This window comes from Oncorhynchus gorbuscha, linkage group LG01 (genome assembly GCF_021184085.1).
Source record: "Oncorhynchus gorbuscha isolate QuinsamMale2020 ecotype Even-year linkage group LG01, OgorEven_v1.0, whole genome shotgun sequence".
Classification (NCBI taxonomy): domain Eukaryota; kingdom Metazoa; phylum Chordata; class Actinopteri; order Salmoniformes; family Salmonidae; genus Oncorhynchus; species Oncorhynchus gorbuscha.
The window spans coordinates 38,792,639-38,810,017 of record NC_060173.1 but is presented as its reverse complement, the minus strand read 5'-3'; the positions used below and the strand labels follow the sequence as shown (position 1 = coordinate 38,810,017).

Sequence of the window (17,379 nt, the reverse complement as noted above, 5' to 3'; positions counted from 1 at the left end):
ACAGATTGCTGTTAAGTGTATCCAACTCCTAAATTGCAGCCATTTAAGACAGCTAGGGGCTAGAAGTGCATATGGTGCTGTATTGCAAGGACATCAATCACCACGATAAAAGTACAAAGTGTCTGACAAAAAAATAAGTCTGCTAGGTCCGGATCATTATGCTCCCCCCTTTCCCCTTCCTTCATATTCTTGGAGAGTCCGCTTCCAGTTGCTGCGCTGGCATCTGGCACACAGCTGGACCAGCGACTCCCACACGTGTCACGTGACCAGTGAAATGAATACCGTTGAAATGCTGTCTTGCCAATTTTGCACGTTTTTCAAAAAGTTAACTTTACCTTACTGAGCCTCCCTCCATACACCATGTAGGTCTGTATTCATTTCATGTATTTTTCTCTCTCCATTTTAAACTTCGTTTTTGTTGGACCCCAGCACTGTCAGAGACTGCAGTTTTCATACAGAAACCAGATGTTCCCGGGTTTGGCAGTTGCGCTATAAATTTATTTGGTGACTTTCATATGTTTTGGTAAGTATGATGACTGATGCGTAAATATAATACTTTGTACACATATACTGATACAATACAAACGATGTCATTCAATATAGGGCTCCCTGTATTATGCAAATATGCAACAGTCTGGCAATTATATGTAAATCTAATGCGTCATGGTCGGTTTTTTTCTTTTTTTACATGCGACAAAAGCTTTCATTTGAGTTAACGCATGCATGTCCGAAAAATGATGCATTTTAAGATGCATTTTTTGCCAATTATAAACTGCATGGTGAACCAATAAATAGTTACATGAGTGAAGGAGATTAAGATAGGGACATTGAGTTAGGAACACAATGTTCTAACGCACACAATAAATACTTTTCTATTTAGAAATCTTATGTAGAGTTTACATAAGGTCCGACACGCCCTCATAATAGACGAATTGACCAGATATTTTCTATAGGAGAGGGTGGCAATGAAGTCGTTCTTCAAAATCTTTTGGAACATTTTGGTCTGGCTTAACATTTGCTTCTGATGTGTCATTTGAACGCTAACTTGGAAACCGTGGTCAATTTCTGTAGACTACTGGGAGATGATCTGTTCTGTTCCGTTGAGGGGGCGTGTCTGCTATAGGAAAAGGTAGGAACATTCTTGCATTAGTTCTGGAAACTTGGGGAAATGAGTTTGAACTGCAGATAATTTATGAATAATAAAGTCAAAGAAAAATAAGAACAAAGTAACTGCAAGTATAAAAGTAACAACAAAAAAACTTTTGTCAAATATATTTTGTTAGTTTCCTTGTTTGTATACAATGTAATTCTCGTAATTTATTTTCATATCTAGGATTACAGCCTGCTGAAGAGATGGAATGGAATGAATTTTGCGGACTAAAGGGAAAACCCCTCTGAGATACTGGAGTAGAAACATAAGGACTGCAGAGTGTTGGGTTACGGAGCATTATCCAGCAGGACCTAAGGGTCCCCCAGAAAAACACTCAGGAATTGCTCTTGCATGCGTGATCAGTATTGTGAACTCCTCACAGGATGCTGTATGGCTCTTTCTGATCTCAGAGATCCTGAGGAAGAGGAAAATACAAATTAATGGGAAAAGAGTTGTAAATTAAATCAGCCTTTGAAGGGAAATAGGTTCAGTGGGACACAATGAGGAGAATTCACATAAAAGGAGATGTTCTGTGCACCCTGATCATGTTGGGGCTACTCTGTCTGCTGTTGTATGCCCACCAATGCTTCACTCCCACCTGGGACACTTGGCACTTAGAGCAGGGCTCTACAAGCTCCCGTGCTCTTCTAGGGGCTCTACCAGAGAGCCATGTGACTAAACTGGTCCCCTCTACGCACCCAGATAAGACAAAGTGCCAGTTTGAGCCTCAGTCACATCCGAAGTCCAAACTTCAGTCTAAATCCAAACCTAAGACCAAGACCAAATCTAGATCCAAGTCAAAGAAAGATGAGGGGACAAAGAAGGTTGCTCCAACAAAGGCTGCTCCTGTTTTACCCACACAACCACCTTTTGACTTTGAAGGTTACCTAAGAGATAAGGACAACCGGGACTTCAGACTGCTGATAGACCAGCCAGGGAAGTGCTCAGGTGAGCTCTACATGCTCATTACTATCAAGTCCGTAGCAGCAGACTTTGAAAGGAGGCAGGTAGTGCGGCACACCTGGGGAAGAGAGGGTGTTCTCCAGGATGGGCAGACAGTGAAGACTGTATTCCTCCTTGGGGTACCCAGGAACAAGACAGCCCTGCCTTTATGGGACCGGCTTCTTGCCTATGAGAGCCACACCTTTGGGGACATTCTCCTCTGGGACTTTGATGACACATTTTTCAATTTGACACTTAAAGAGACCCACTTCCTCCAGTGGGTGAATGGCAGCTGCTCCAATGTCCAGTTTATCTTCAAAGGTGATGCGGATGTCTACGTGAATATAGACAACATTTTGCAGATGCTGAAGGGTCAGAAGCCTGACAAGGACCTCTTTGTGGGTGACATCATCCACCACGCCCGCCCCATCCGCCGGCGCAGCAGCAAGTACTTTGTGCCTGAGTTTGTGTACGGCCAGACGATGTATCCGTCATATGCAGGAGGGGGAGGCTTTGTGATGTCCGGTCACACCGCCAGGCGGCTGAGTGGAGCGTGTCAGCAGGTAGAATTATTCCCCATCGACGATGTGTTCTTAGGCATGTGCTTAAAGAGAATCGGAGTCAAACCATCACGCCATGAAGGTTTCCGTACATTTGGAATTGTGCGCCCCTCTGCTGCTCCCCACCTCCAGGTGTTTGACCCTTGTTTCTACAGGGAGCTGATGGTGGTACACAGCCTGACAGTGCCACAGATCTGGCTCATGTGGAACCTGCTGCATGACCCCCAACTAAGCTGTCACAGTAACCTGGCCCCCACCCCATGGCCCTTTAAGTGGAGGGGCAAGGTACTCGGGACAACAGGACAGAAGGACTCCGAGACTACAGTGGAACAGGACTATGAAGTTACCGTGTTTGTAAAGCATTGAGGGCTTTGTGTTATGTCGATTAGAGGGACTACACTGTGAAAGAGCCATTGGGATATGGAAGCTGTGATTGAATGTTTGGTACAGTTATTTTTAGGTAACACAGTGGTTTTTGCTTAACGGTTTACAGCCATGGTAAATGTGCATTGTCTCTAGGTATTTTTTCTTATATTTTTCTTGGAAAAATCCTGGATGTAAAACCAGTTGGTAAATTTACTGTGGTGGTAACGTTTTAAAAACACCCCTGCTCAATTTAGGTACAGTATGACTTACTTTGTTTATTTTATTGCACAGAGCCTCAATAAGGTCAATATAGATTGAAACATGTGCCAGGTTGATTTTGTGCAGTAGAATATACAGTTCAGCGTTGTAAATGAAGTATCTTTGGGTGCGTTCGTAAATTCACTCTGGCTATCTACTCCGAATTCAGAGCACTCTTGTCTGAGTGTGTCAGAGCGCAGAATAACTGGTGAATTTACGAACACTCAACACCCGTTGAATATGGCCGGCGTCAGTAAACGTCGGCAAAAAATGTAATTAGATTGTTTCCAGCGGCACAGTTACAGTCACCTACACTCTGGATAGTTCTGCCAGGGCGAGTAAAATGGTTAGAGTGAGGTGTTCTCTAATTTGTGTCTGAAAGTAGCTAGCAAGCTCTGAAGCGCAACGCTCTGAATTTGCGAACGGACAATCTGACAACGCTCTGAATTTACGAATCCAGATTGAATTTACGAACACACCCTTTGTGTGCGATTACACATCAGATGATACATGTAGGTAGACTTGAATCTGAAATGAAGGGAGACAAAGTTCAGTGCATCAACTGTAGCTGTGGCAGGAAGTCCCCAATGGATCTCATTATATATATACTGAAGAAAAATATAAATGCAACAATTTCAAAGAAATGTTTTCCCACTCCTCTTCAATGGCTGTGCGAAGTTGCTGGTATCTTTGCATTCAAATTGCCATTGATAAAATGCAATTGTGTTTGTTGTCTGTAGCTTATGCCTGCCCATATCATAACCCCATCGCCACCATGGGGCACTCTGTTTACAATGTTGACATCAGCAAACCACTCACCAACACAACGCCATAAATGTGGTCTGCGATTGTAAGGCCGGTTGGACGTACTGCCAAATTCTCTAAAATGACGTTGGAGACGGCTTATGGTAGAGAAATTAACATTCAATTATCTGGCAACAGCTCTGGTGGACATTCCTGCAGTCAGCATGCCAATTGCGCAATCCCTCAAAACTTGAGACATCTGTGGCATTGTGTTGTGTGGCAAAACTTTACACTGGCCTTTTTATTGGCACCAGCACAAGGTGCACCTGTGTAATGATCATGCTGTTTAATCAGCTTCTTGATGTGCCACACCTGTCAGGTGGATGGATTATCTTGGCAAAGGAGAAATGCTCACTAACAGGGGTACAAACAAATCTGTGCACAACATTTTAGAGAAATAAGCTTTTTCTGCATATGGAACATTTCTGGGATCTTATATTTCAGCTCATGAAACATGGGACCAACACTTTACATGTTGCATTTATATTTTTGTTCAGTGTAGTTCCAGAAATCTTTCTTAGAAACTTTCCAACAGAGGTAGAGTTTACATATTCATGAATGTTATGTGCACAGCACCTACTTTTTTAGTTCACAATTAGCTACACTGAAGATGACAATCACCAAGCAACAAACCAAAGCCCAGAGTAAACCCTGAACAGTTGAGTGTGGTGTGCTTTCATTTACAATACTTCTGATAATCAGAATCCTTACATGCTGTTTCTTTTTAAACTTGTTATGTTCAGCTATACCTCCAACTGTAGTCCAAATGCTGTAAGTAGACGACATGCTGTTGATATCAAAATGTAAAGCAATCAGTTAACACTGAAATTGTCCCTGGTGGAAAACATGTGCATGTACTGCTTTTTTGTTCTTTAAAATGAAAAAAATACAGCTCAAGACTTTTGTCATATTTATTACATCAACATTTTCATATCCTTTTTGTACACACATTAACAGGATTTTTTTTTAAATGAACAAAATTCAGAATGAGCAATTTTATCAAATTCAAATGTTGAGTTTGACAGTAGATTTTATGAGGAGCTCATCTTAATCACAGCATTCTTGCATCATTCAGGAGCATTGTGCAAGCTTTAAGCAGACCATTCTGATTCACCTAACAACGGTTATTGCTTTTTATGACATGCTTGATAATGTTGATCTACATATTCTTTATTGTACAGAAGTAAAGTTATCCAAAATATGACACCAGATTCCAATTAATTTGATTCACATGTTGAATTAAGGATAACTCCCATTTCCAGAACTGGGTTAAATTGACTGAATCCACCTAAAATGACTACTTTGGGGAATGGGGATAAAACATACAATATAAAGGGAGACAATACATAGCATTAAACTCAACTGAAGTTGTTAATTTATAATTACAGTCTTAATTACAGTCATTAATTCAATCCAATGCAAAAATAGGATCAATTGAGAGGAAATAAAACAGGCAAAGCCAACAGCTGAAAAGGAAGCATCCCCTTTCTCCTGGCATTTAAAACAAGATCTATGTCCACCTGAGATTGGGCTAACACAGCCCAGCTCATGCTCAGCAGTAACATTCCAGTAACGTTACCACAACATCAGTTGAGTTGCATTTGTTTGCTTGCTAATATAAATGCAAACTCATCTACAGTGAGTTATATCAGATGCAACAAATGTACCTGGCCGGGATTGCATTGCATTGGAACTCCAACAACCAGTGTGTGTAGCTCAGGTCATGAAGGGTTGGCCGGTGGTGACGGTCAGACTGATGTTAAAACCATAGTCTTGCTGTGAGATGTTCAGTGATATACATGTTTCTGTGTCCAGCAACTAGAACAAAGCAAAACAATGTATTGTGTATTGTGCAAATCTTCCAATCAGAACACCAGGGGTTGATGAGATGAGGATTAGCCCTTCATGCCTGAGCTCAGGACCTGCACTGTACATCAAGTCTTTATTCTACAATTTGTCATTGTTTTTTTGGAGCAAGAGGGAAATGATGGCCTATGGGTGAGTCAGTCAATCATGTTAGCTCTTCATGCTCAGTCATACTCAATGCTGTTCAATAGTTTCATTTACAGAAAGAAGTCAAGACAGGCTTGGTGGGAAATGAGGCACAACATTAACAAAAAATTTAGCTTTTTTGTTGTCGTATACTACTTGAACAAAGCAAAGGGGTATACTTTTAACATCAACAGCAGCACAGGCTTTTTTCATCGCAACTCATGAAACAAGTCAATGTAACAGAACAAACAATGCCCATGTAATACGCCTGCATCACACGCTGCAAAGCTGAGGGCTGGTCTGAGTGGGGCTGACAGGCAAACCAGCCACCTGTGACAGAACAACATGAACAATACCTCTGTTCTAGCACCACTACATGATCAACCCACTAGAACAGGGCGACTGACCACACACACATCCGGGGGTTCTAAACAGAGTGTACAGGGCTACCTTCCCTATCCATCTTTGTCTCTGATATCCCATCTTCAGCATCGGTCTCTAATACTAATAGTGGTTAAAGCTGAGCTATAGAGATGAAGGACCCATTCAGGCCCAGGGTTAAGGAGCCAGACAGTGTTCTCTCCACTAGGGGGGAGAGATATCAAACAGAATTCCTATGTAATAGAAGTGTCGCGTCTGGGGTGTGCTTTGACCTTAAAACAATTCAGGCCCACATCGTACCATTATCTTAAAATGACAAGCCAAAAGAAAAGGGCACACTATTTACAAATCTGTACAAACATCGAACACCAGAAGAGCCTGCTACACATATTACATTTAAGACATCTTGGTTAGAGTAAAAACTGAATGATAAAATAACTGCACTAAAAAGCACAAAGCAATTATAAAGAACATATATTCAAGAAGTACTAAGATGAGATCAAGATTATGGTTCTGGGGCCTGCAATAAAAAATAATATTGTTTTAGGAGGGAATGTCAGCTCTTCTAGGCAAGAGGTCAAGTTGACAACAAACTAAAATGACAACTTAAAACATGCTAAAACAGCTTTGGCTAAAATGTTGGCAAATTAACAAAACAAATGATAATGAATGACAGCAATGATGAAGTACATCTAAGGGGTTTAGCTGGACTCATTTAGATATATATTGTGAATAGAAAAATAGATCAGGGAAATGGATGGAGAAAGGGAGCAATGATGAGAGCGCATGAGGGGGGAAGGTTGTAAAGGACCGTGGTAGCAGTGGATGTTGGAGGAGATGGTGTACATCTGGAAGGAAAGAAGCATGGCTTTTCAGGTGACAGAGGAGCACGAGCCTTTCCTCAGTCATCACTAATCGAAACAAAATACACAATCCGCAGTGGATAGGAGACAAGAATCAAGTAAATATGGTGTATCTTAGTGCAAATGTCAAAACCAATGTTTTTATCGTTCCATTCAAAAACACAAAATAAACTATAAATGTATTTGGTGCTTCACTGCCTTGCAATAGGAGGTGGCTTATTCTGTGGACTTGGTCATGGCATGAGTGTATGAATGTGTGTGTGTGGGCCAGTATGTGTGTGTTTGTTCATGTACCAAGACAGTACCCCTCACAGCATGCAAAGCACTAGGACACTCCAAGGTGTGGCCAGTTTGTGCTTGTAATCTTAAAAATAAAAACTATGTTCATGCAATTGTTTGTTTGTGTGTGCATGCATTGGTTTAGGTCGATGTGCATGCATGGCTGTTTCTGTATGTGTATATGTCTGTGTATGAAATGATGTACGTAATGTGTTAGTGCTGCAGATGAGCCTGCATCCATATGCATGTGTTTTAAAATCGGTAATATGAACATATAGTGGAGAAAGGATTGAAATGGTTTTGGTGTCTGTGGCAGGCTTTTGGTATCCGTTTCTGATGTATGTTAATCATGTATTAAAATGTCAATTTTAAAAAAACTACAGCATGCATGCAGGTGAGCATTTGTTTCTGCTCACAGGCATACAAATGTACACTGTCAACACATCTAGCAAGTGTTCTGATGATGAAGAGCATTGGGACAGGGTCAGTCAGAGGGAGAAGGGATGATGGCTGCCGTAAGGCTCCTAGCAGGACCCTGCATGAGGCGTCCGTCACACAAGGGCAGATGGGTCCAGAGGAGCTTCCAGCGGGCCTCTCTGGTGTGAAGATGGCAGTGGCTGAGACAGAGAGTACACTGCTGATCAGCCCAGGGCTGGTGTGGAGCAGACTGGAGCGGTGGGGAGACAGCCCTCAGGCCGGGTATGGGTTGGGGGCGCCAGTGGGATGCTGTTCAGTGGCCGATGGCCTCGGCTCTGGCCCTGCTGCTGGGTCTGGGGGCTCCGTACAGGGTCACTGAAGCTATGTGGTTGTTCTGCATCACCTGGGATGACAAGTTGGCCCAGTTCAGACACATAACTTACATCGTTTACATACATCCAGGCCTTTGTACTTCTCAAGCTAATACCGTCATCACGCGACCCACACACCAAATGTTCTTACCTCAAAGATCATTCGCTGTAGTCCAAAACAGAATGTAGAGCCGAAGGGATTGGTGTTATTTGCCGAGGATGACCTGTGAAACACATTGTTTTTTACACCTTTTTGTTAACTGCAGGGCCAGCAGTCAGATGTCCAGTGAAAATGTTTCAACTGACAGAAGTCATGTAAATTATAACCCAGGCATCTCTTACCTGTGGAGCACGACAGGCTTCTCCATGGGGTGTCCAAGCAGCTCCTGAATCTGATCCCACTATGGGAGAAACAACCATAGTCAGTCAGAAGAACACAAACCTCATCTGAAGTAGCTATAACATTCACCCATAGTTGCTCTTTTCACTACTCTTGAGTGAGCTAGGCAAAGACTGAGCAGTGTAGGCATGTCTGACCTTGCTGTAGGTAGTGAGGGTGCAGTCCTCCCCCTGAGCGGCAGCACCTTCTGAAAGGCAGACAGGGATACGTGAGGAGACAGACAGGGATACGTGAGGAGACAGACAGGGATACGTGAGGAGACAGACAGGGATACGTGAGGAGACAGACAGGGATACGTGAGGAGACAGACAGGGATACGTGAGGAGACAGACAGGGATACGTGAGGAGACAGACAGGGATACGTGAGGAGACAGACAGGGATACGTGAGGAGACAGACAGGGATACGTGAGGAGACAGACAGGGATACGTGAAGAGACAGACAGGGATACGTGAAGAGACAGACAGGGATACGTGAGGAGACAGACAGGGATACGTGAGGAGACAGACAGGGATACGTGAGGAGACAGACAGGGATACGTGAGGAGACAGACAGGGATACGTGAGGAGACAGACAGGGATACGTGAGGAGACAGACGTGAGGAGACAGACAGGGATACGTGAGGAGACAGACAGGGATACGTGAGGAGACAGACAGGGATACGTGAGGAGACAGACAGGGATACGTGAGGAGACAGACAGGGATACGTGAGGAGACAGACAGGGATACGTGAGGAGACAGACAGGGATACGTGAGGAGACAGACAGGGATACGTGAGGAGACAGACAGGGATACGTGAGGAGACAGACAGAGTTCACCAAATACAATGAAAATGCTGATTAGAAAACTCACCTTTCTTGATGACAAGTGGAATCTTGAAATCACATCGATGATATCTATTGTTGAGAGAGACAGTTACATGTTACTGAGTGTAGTGAACAGCACTTCTGTGACTAAATTACTTCACCACTAAGGAGTTTAATAGCCTCTTTAGGCTCTACAGGAAATAATTTATTCAAATGGATCATATGTCTGAAAATGGTATACTTCAGCCAAGGACCAAAGAGGTGCCAGCTGTCTTAACTGAAGCAGAGAGAGGCTTACATGTTGAAATTGTAATGGCCGGGGAAGTTAGTATGAAGGACAAACTTCTTCACCAGGTGTGTGCTAGAATCAAAGAGTAAGTCCTGGAAAAAAACAAAAAGGGACCAATCAAACAGTGTTAAGAAACAAGCAACATCTTACATTGAGCTTTAATGTCAACATAATTAAGGCAAGCCCTCTCTAACAACCCCCCATGTGACACCAATACCCACCACCCCCAGGGTGAAGTAGTTGAAGAAGTAGTCATTGCATTTGGACGGGACCTGCTTGTGAGGTGACGGAGAGTGGATCTTCATCTGAAACAGGAAACCCAAACATGAAGAGAGCTTGTTTATCAACATAGAGAGGACCATATGCTGAAAGGAGCAGGTCAAGGGAAAGAAAGAGACAGGAAACAGAGTAGAGGGCCAAACCTTGTCTTCAGACTTGTAGAATACTTTGTGTGGTGAGCCCAGAGCGCTCAGCACATCCTGACAGGAGTCTCCAAAGTAAATGTTCCTCTCCACGGCACGCACCTTGGCATCAGCCATCACCCCGGGCCCACATCCTGAGGATAGGAAGACCACTCATTACGCAAGCTTAATATGACCTGCTGTTGCAAAATTGTTGGAGCACATCTTCCTCTCAGGTGTTTCATTAGGACTGTATATCATACATCAAAACAACAGGGACAAACAAAACAGCTGGTCTAAGGAGACACGTCTAAACACTTAGAGATTGATGAGGGCCTATTTTGATAGACCTCCTCCCCATATAATAACGGGTGTAGTAGGTCATTTGTTTAGCTCAGCCTCCCTAGAGGAGGGGCATGTCAGAGGTGATATATGGTGACGAGATTAACGGGCTAATGTGTGGACTGAAGAGAGCATGGAATGTGATAGACCTGAGGGACTGGCAGGAAAGCATTATATTGTAGCTCCAGACCATGAGGCTCTATTAATTCATTAATTAAAGGGAGGAAGAGAAGAGTAGCCTGATCCAATTAGAATTGAGGACTGATTGCGCTACAGGAGGAAAATACCTACTTCCTCCAGTCCCTTCAGTGGCATGTACTCAGGAAGCCTCAAAAGGAATACCAACCTGAACTGATTTAGCTTGAATTCCACAGTTCTGATGGTGTTGTACTCATGGGACACGAGTGGGTTCAAATGTCCCCTTGCTAAGTACCTGCAGTGAGGAGGCGAAGTCTCAGACCAAGTGGCCCCACCCCATCCCTCAGCACATCCACACACTCTGCATAAACGTTGCCAAGGAAACAGGCAAGGGGCATCACTGGGGCCCTGAGGAACGACAGAGTGAGTCATAGTCAGGTCATTACAAATGAATGTTTTTCTCTCAATACTTAATAATAAGTATTTAGATAACTCAAATGCATCAGTTTTAAACCTAATCATATTCGAAGGAGATTTACATCTGAGTAAACAAGCTCACCAAACACACTGTATCTTCCCCTTCACCCTATCCTCCATCTCCCCATAAACTTGCTATGCTCAACCATTATTCCAAGTGTGCTTGTGAATACATTGTGTCCTTACTTGGTGTCCTGTAGGTTGTTCCCAGCGGAGATGTACATCCGTTTCACTGTGGCCCCGTGTGGAATCTGCAGGGAGGCCAAGCCATGGGCAAAGTTAGGCTGTCAAAGCAAAACAACTGGGAGTAGACTGGCGTGTGCATTTCAACAGATCATATTCAATACATGGATATACAAGTACTCACATCAAAAGCTTTATAACAACGTATTTTCATAATAAAGACATAGTGAGTCATTTTCGGGGCCAATTTGTTTTGTATTCCAGCATTACCAAATTCTTCAAAACCAAATACTCATGCTGTATTGGTAATGAAGTATGTACATTTGTTTGTTCATTGCCAAGGTGTCGAAAAGAGGTACGGGGGTTCTCATTATCGCTAACAGAAATAATTTTCTAAGGCAAAAAGACTAGTTCTTTATCTGGTAAACAAGGTCTATGAGGGGTTGTCGGCCAGGTAACGTAATGCACAGAAAATCAGCGAGGGAAACCAGAAAGGTTTGAACAAGAAGAGCAAGTTATGGAAGCACGACAGCAGCTATGTCAAACAGGGTTAACCATAAAGCCAGTCAGAAAAACAGCACACTAGGGATAAATATAGCAGGGTAAGGTAATAGTCTCACCTCATACTTGGGAGCTTCATTCCATGAGTCAAGCTGGAAGGAGAAGGAGAGTCCTCGAAAGTTCAGGTGGAACAGTTGCTCTGCAGCATTGTATACTGGGGAGTGAGGAAAACATGGTCAAACACAACAAGCCTTGCAGCATTCCACAGTACTATCAATAAGACAAAAAGTTCTATCTTCCCTTACCTCCAGGGTGGGTGGCGCCAAAGGACTGATCAATCTGCTCTATGGTGGGTGCTATAGCCTGAGTGTTGAAATGTACTCCACTGCAAGACAATGACAATTTAGGCCTAGATACTATAACAGTATATGTAGTAGCACGAAATCCCACATCCAACACAAGCTGAACAATTTGCAAAACAAGTTATTCTCATGGACTACAACAAACTATTCCAGTCTGACAAACTGTCAGATACACTACATGACCAAAAGTATGTGGAAACATGCTCGTCAAACATCTCATTCCAAAATCATGGGCATTAATATGGAGTTGGTCCCCCCTTTGCTGCTTTAACAGCGTCCCCTCTTCTGGGAAGGCTTTCCACTAGATGTTGGAACATTGCTGCGGGGACTTGCTTTCCGTCAGCCACAAGAGCATTAGTGAGGTGAGCACTAGATGTTGGAACATTGCTGCGGGGACTTGCTTTCTGTCAGCCACAAGAGCATTAGTGAGGTGAGGTGATTAGGCTTGCCTCGCAGTCAGTATTCAAACTCATCCCAAAGGTGTTTGATGGGGTTGAGGTCAGGGCTCTGTGCAGGCCAGTCAAGTTATTCCACACCGATCTTGACAAACCATTTCTAACAACACGTACAGTTGACCGGGGCAGCTCTAGCAGGACAGAAATTTTGACTAACGGATTGTTGGAAAGGTGGCATCCTATGACGGTGCCAGATCACTGAGTCACTGAGCTCTTCAGTAAGGCCATTCTACTGCCAATGTTTGTATATAGAGATTGCATGGCTGTGTGCTCGATATTATACACCTGTCTGCAACGGATATGGCTGAAATAGCCAAATCCACTCATTTGAAGGGGTGTCCACATAATTTTGTATATATAGTGAATACATTTGCTATGACAACTCCAGTCACACTGGTGTTAGCACAAGGAACTAGAGATCACTCACCAGTATTTCAATTTAACTTTGCTCAAGTCGTATACTTCAATCACCTAAACATGAGTAATGAGAGACTTGATAAGTCAACATAGACAGCCTTATTGTCTGTAGCGCCATGATCAACCAGAGCATGTCTCCCTCACCTTCAGTCTCTGGTTACAGGCACCAAACAGCAGTTTAATTCCATCCTGAGTCAAGTTGAGTATGAGGTCATGACTAAGTGGTGTCTAGAAGCACAGAAACATACCATTTCAATGGACAGTCAATCAAAAAACAGTCAAATTAATCTGACAGCCCACACCCTATATCACACACAATAGTAGTTAACTAATCTCTTACTTGTTCACTGTAAAGAACCTGGACATTCTTGATGATGCGGCAGTGTTTCTGTAAAATGGAAATGGCCTGGGCCAATGGCATCCCTATGACAAGAACATGGACAATATATTAAGAGATTTCTTTAGTTCTCATTTACAAATGACAAACAACCATTAAAAACAACTTACTGGGAAAACATGCATATTAGTTGAGGTGTGTGGTAGGTTGAAGAAATACCCAATAGTCTCTTTAGGAGTCACTTACCTAACGCGAATTCCCATTGTTCATTTCCTAAAGATCTTTCAGGAACAACTTCCAGATCCAGCATTGGCGAGTAGGGAGAAGGATTTTCAACAAGGTTCTCTGCCTGAACTGGACCTTTCTTTAATACTAAACTGCCCAATCCTCTTCTTAAACACTCCTATTGTTTCTATACAACATGAAGTTAACACAATAAATACTTAATTCATAAACAATAAGGCTTTACATAAAACACCATGAAATATATTGACAGCGGGACAAATGGTACGTTCTCAAAGACCAAGACACAAAATATTTAGCGACGAGCGATTACTGTTAGCATATGAAGTGACCCTTGCTGACAAGTAGCTAGCATACAGGAATTGCGCAACCAACTTGCTACGTTACACACAAAGCCAACTGAGACTTAGGTTGGTGGCTGACATGTACGTTAACTAGTTCTACCAACAGGTCGCAGATGAGCTGACTGAGTGATGCGCAAATGACGACCACACAACAACTAGACTGAAGTCTTTCCACACTCGTCACTATCTAAAGATCTCAGCTGTCTCGTTTATGATCAGACTATACAGGACATCTCAGCGGCTTGACAACAATTGTCGGTAACTTGTAGTTATGCTAGCTAGCTATCGTTAACATTATTTAGCTCCCATGTAACGTTATTGTAATCGATATTCACTCACAATTATAAACAAATATAAAACGATCTTCAAAAAGACGAAACCAAACACTGCAGCTTTGTCTGGCACAACATAAACAAAGAACGTCTCAAAGCGTTGACTAACGTCAGCTACATTGCTATTTTCTTCATTATGGAGAACTCAATAGCAATACAGGCAGCTATGAATTGAAATTACAACCGTGTCACTTAGCTAATATTAAAAACCTCACTATTAGTTCAAAGTCCACCGAATTCCTTTTATCGTTTGATGTGTCTTTATAATGAATTGAAGAGAAGGAATAAAAACTCTCCACAAACAACAGCAACTTCCATCAAAACACCTCCAGTATCAGCTGATTATCCAACTTCCTGTGCATCGCGAAGAAACACCCACTTCCTGGTCAGCTGACCAAGTGGGAGGTTCTGCCGAATTTTGTTCAATATACACTACATTACCAAAAGTATGTGGAGACCTTGAAGTAGTAGTTCCCCTTGCTCTGCAAGGGCCGCGCTTTTGTGGAGCGATGGTAACGATGCTTCGTGGGTGACTGTTGTTGATGTGTGCAGAGGGTCCCTGGTTCGGGCGAGGGGACGGTCTAAAGTTATACTGTTACACAAAGTCATCGGTATTAAGGAGTTGGTCACACCTTTGCTGCTATAACAGCCTCCACTCTTCTGGGAAGTCTTTCCACTAGAAGTCGGAACATTTCTCCTGGAACTTGTTAATTTTTTGTATTTAAATAGGCAAGTCAGTTAAGGACAAGTTCTTATTTACAATGACGGCCTACCCCGGACGACGCTGGGCCAATTGTGCACTGCCCTATGGGACATCACGCCCGGATGTGATTCCGGCCTGGATTCAGACCTGGTACTGCAGTGACTCCTCTTGTACTGAGATGCAGTGTCTTTGACCACTGCGCCATAGGGACCATTCTCAAACTGTTGCCACAAAGTTGGAAGCACAGAATCGTATAGAATGTCATTGTATGCTATAGCGTTAAGATTTCCCTTCACTGGAACTAAGCTGCCTGAACAATGAAAAACAGCCCCAGACCATTATTCCTCCACTACTAAACTTTACAGTTGGCACTATGTATTGGGGCAGGTAGCATTCTCCTGGCATCCGCCAAACTCAGATTCATCCGTCGGCCTGCCAGATGGTGAAGCGTGATTTATCACTCCAGAGATGGCGTTTCCACTGCTCCAGAGTCCAATGGCGGCAAGCTTTACACCACTCCAGACGATGCTTGACATCGCATATAATCTTAGGCTTAATAATCTTGTGCAGCTGCTCGGCCATGGATACCCATTTCATGAAGCACCCGAAAAACAGTTATTGTGCTGAAGTTGCTTCCAGAGGCAGTTTGGAACTCGGTAGTGAGTATTGCATCCGAGGACAGACGTTTTTTATGCTCCATGCTCTTCAGCACTCTGCGGTACCATTCTGTGACCTTATGTGACCTACCACTTTGCGGCTGAGCCGTTGTTGATCCAATTCACAATAACAGTACTTACAGTTGACCGGGTCAGCTCTAGTAAGGCAGAAATTTGATGAACTGACTTGTTTTCCAGCATCCTATGACGATGCCACATTGAAAGTCACTGAGCTTTTCAGTAATGGCCATTCTACTGCCAATGTTTTGTATATGGAGATTGCATGGTTGTGTGCTAGATTGTATATATCTGTCAGCAACAGGTATGCTGAAAAAAACAAATCCACTCATTTGAAGGGGTGTCCACATACTTTTGTAACTACAGAAGAAAAAAATATATATATACAGTACCAGTCAAAAGTTTGGACACACCGACTCAAAGGTTTTTCTTTATTTTTACTATTTTCTACATTGTAGAATAATAGTGAAGACATCAAAACTATGAAACACCACATATGGAATCATGTAGTAACCAAAAAAGTGTTAAACAAATCAACATATATTTTAGATTCTTCAAAGTATCACCCTTTTGCCTTGATGACAGCTTTGCACACTCTTGGCATTCTCTCAACCAGCTTCACCTGGAATGCTTTTCCAACTGTCTTGAAGGAGTTCTAACATATGCTGAGCACTTGTTGGCTGCTTTTCCATCACTTTGCGCTCCCACTCATCCAAAACCATCTCAATTGGGTTGAAGTCGGGTATTGTGGAGGCCAGGTCTTCTGATGCAGCACTCCATCTCTCTCCTTCTTGGTCAAATAGCCTTTACGCAGCCTGGAGGTGTGTTATGCCATTGTCCTGTTGAAAAACAAATGATAGTCCCACTAAGTGTGCAAACCATATTGGATGGAGCATTGCTGCAGAATGCTGTGGTAACCATCCTGGTTAAGTGTGCCTTGAATTATAAATAAATCACAGACAGTGTCACCAGCAAAGCACCCCTACACCATTACACCTCCTCCTCCATGCTTCACGGTGGGAACCACACATGCAGAGATCATCTGTTCACCTACTCTGCGTCTCACAAAGACACGGCGGTTGGAATCAGAAATCTCAAATTTGGACTCATCAGACCAAAGGACAGATTTCCACTGGTTTAATGTCCATTGCTCGTGTTTCTTGCCCAAGCAAGTCTCTTCTTCTTATTGGTGTTCTTTAGTTGTGGTTTCTTTGCAGCAATTCAACAATGAAGGCCTGATTTACGCAGTCTCTGAACAGTTGATGTTGAGATGTGTCTGTTACTTGAACTCTGTGAAGCATTTATTTGGGCTGCAATTTCTGAGGCTCTAATGAACTTATGAACATATCCTCTGCAACAGAGATAACTCTGGGTCATCCTTTCCTGTAGCTGTCCACATGAGAGCCAGTTTCATCATAGCGCTTGATGGTTTTTGCGACTGCACTTGAAGAAACTTTCAAAGTTCTTCAAATGTTCCGTATTGACTGACTTTCATCTCTTAAAGTAATGATGGACTGTCGTTTCTCTTTGCTTATTTGAGCTGTTCTTGCCATAATATGACCTTGGTCTTTTACCAAATAAGGTTATCTTCTG

At 42.9% G+C, this 17,379-nt stretch overlaps 2 protein-coding genes across 8 annotated transcripts; one reads left to right on the top strand and one right to left on the bottom strand.

Annotated features, from left to right (window-relative positions):
- The first annotated feature begins 3 nt into the window (after positions 1-3).
- On the top strand, positions 4-4,456 carry b3gnt9 (UDP-GlcNAc:betaGal beta-1,3-N-acetylglucosaminyltransferase 9). 3 transcript variants are annotated; one of them, XM_046351976.1, is made up of 3 exons: positions 4-523; positions 1,072-1,129; positions 1,334-4,456. In XM_046351976.1, exon 3 carries the CDS (start codon positions 1,651-1,653, stop codon positions 3,016-3,018), a length of 1,368 nt encoding a protein of 455 aa, XP_046207932.1. In that variant the 5' UTR covers positions 4-523; positions 1,072-1,129; positions 1,334-1,650; the 3' UTR covers positions 3,019-4,456. The 3 variants fall into 3 exon arrangements, with proteins under 3 accessions (XP_046207932.1, XP_046207940.1, XP_046207946.1); XM_046351984.1 differs by lacking the exon at positions 1,072-1,129; XM_046351990.1 differs by lacking the exon at positions 4-523 and having other exon boundaries at positions 795-1,129.
- A 521-nt stretch (positions 4,457-4,977) lies between these two features.
- On the bottom strand, positions 4,978-14,757 carry phaf1 (phagosome assembly factor 1). 5 transcript variants are annotated; one of them, XM_046352010.1, is made up of 17 exons: positions 14,417-14,757; positions 13,737-13,902; positions 13,494-13,576; positions 13,298-13,381; positions 13,164-13,207; positions 12,225-12,304; positions 12,039-12,133; positions 11,422-11,519; positions 11,054-11,166; positions 10,300-10,433; positions 10,099-10,182; positions 9,887-9,969; positions 9,635-9,678; positions 8,921-8,970; positions 8,726-8,784; positions 8,535-8,607; positions 4,978-8,415 (listed from the first exon to the last, which is right to left on the bottom strand). In XM_046352010.1, exons 2-17 carry the CDS (start codon positions 13,798-13,800, stop codon positions 8,326-8,328), a joined length of 1,278 nt encoding a protein of 425 aa, XP_046207966.1. In that variant the 5' UTR covers positions 13,801-13,902; positions 14,417-14,757; the 3' UTR covers positions 4,978-8,325. The 5 variants fall into 5 exon arrangements, with proteins under 5 accessions (XP_046207966.1, XP_046207975.1, XP_046207958.1 ...); XM_046352019.1 differs by having other exon boundaries at positions 14,625-14,751; XM_046352002.1 differs by having other exon boundaries at positions 13,737-14,757.
- Between the last annotated feature and the right edge of the window lie 2,622 nt (positions 14,758-17,379).

What these genes read in the sequence shown, in the direction of transcription:
- phaf1 (XM_046352002.1), bottom strand. Translation starts at nt 13,800, where the DNA reads ATGCTGGATCTGGAAGTTGTTCCTGAAAGATCTTTAGGAAATGAACAA. An exon ending in ATGAAGCTCCCAAGTATGAG is followed by an intron (nt 11,520 to 12,038) that starts GTGAGACTATTA and finishes TTGCTTTGACAG; the next exon opens with CCTAACTTTGCCCATGGCTT. An exon ending in AAGCCTGTCGTGCTCCACAG is followed by an intron (nt 8,608 to 8,725) that starts GTAAGAGATGCC and finishes TGTGTTTCACAG; the next exon opens with GTCATCCTCGGCAAATAACA.
- b3gnt9 (XM_046351984.1), top strand. Translation starts at nt 1,651, where the DNA reads ATGAGGAGAATTCACATAAAAGGAGATGTTCTGTGCACCCTGATCATG.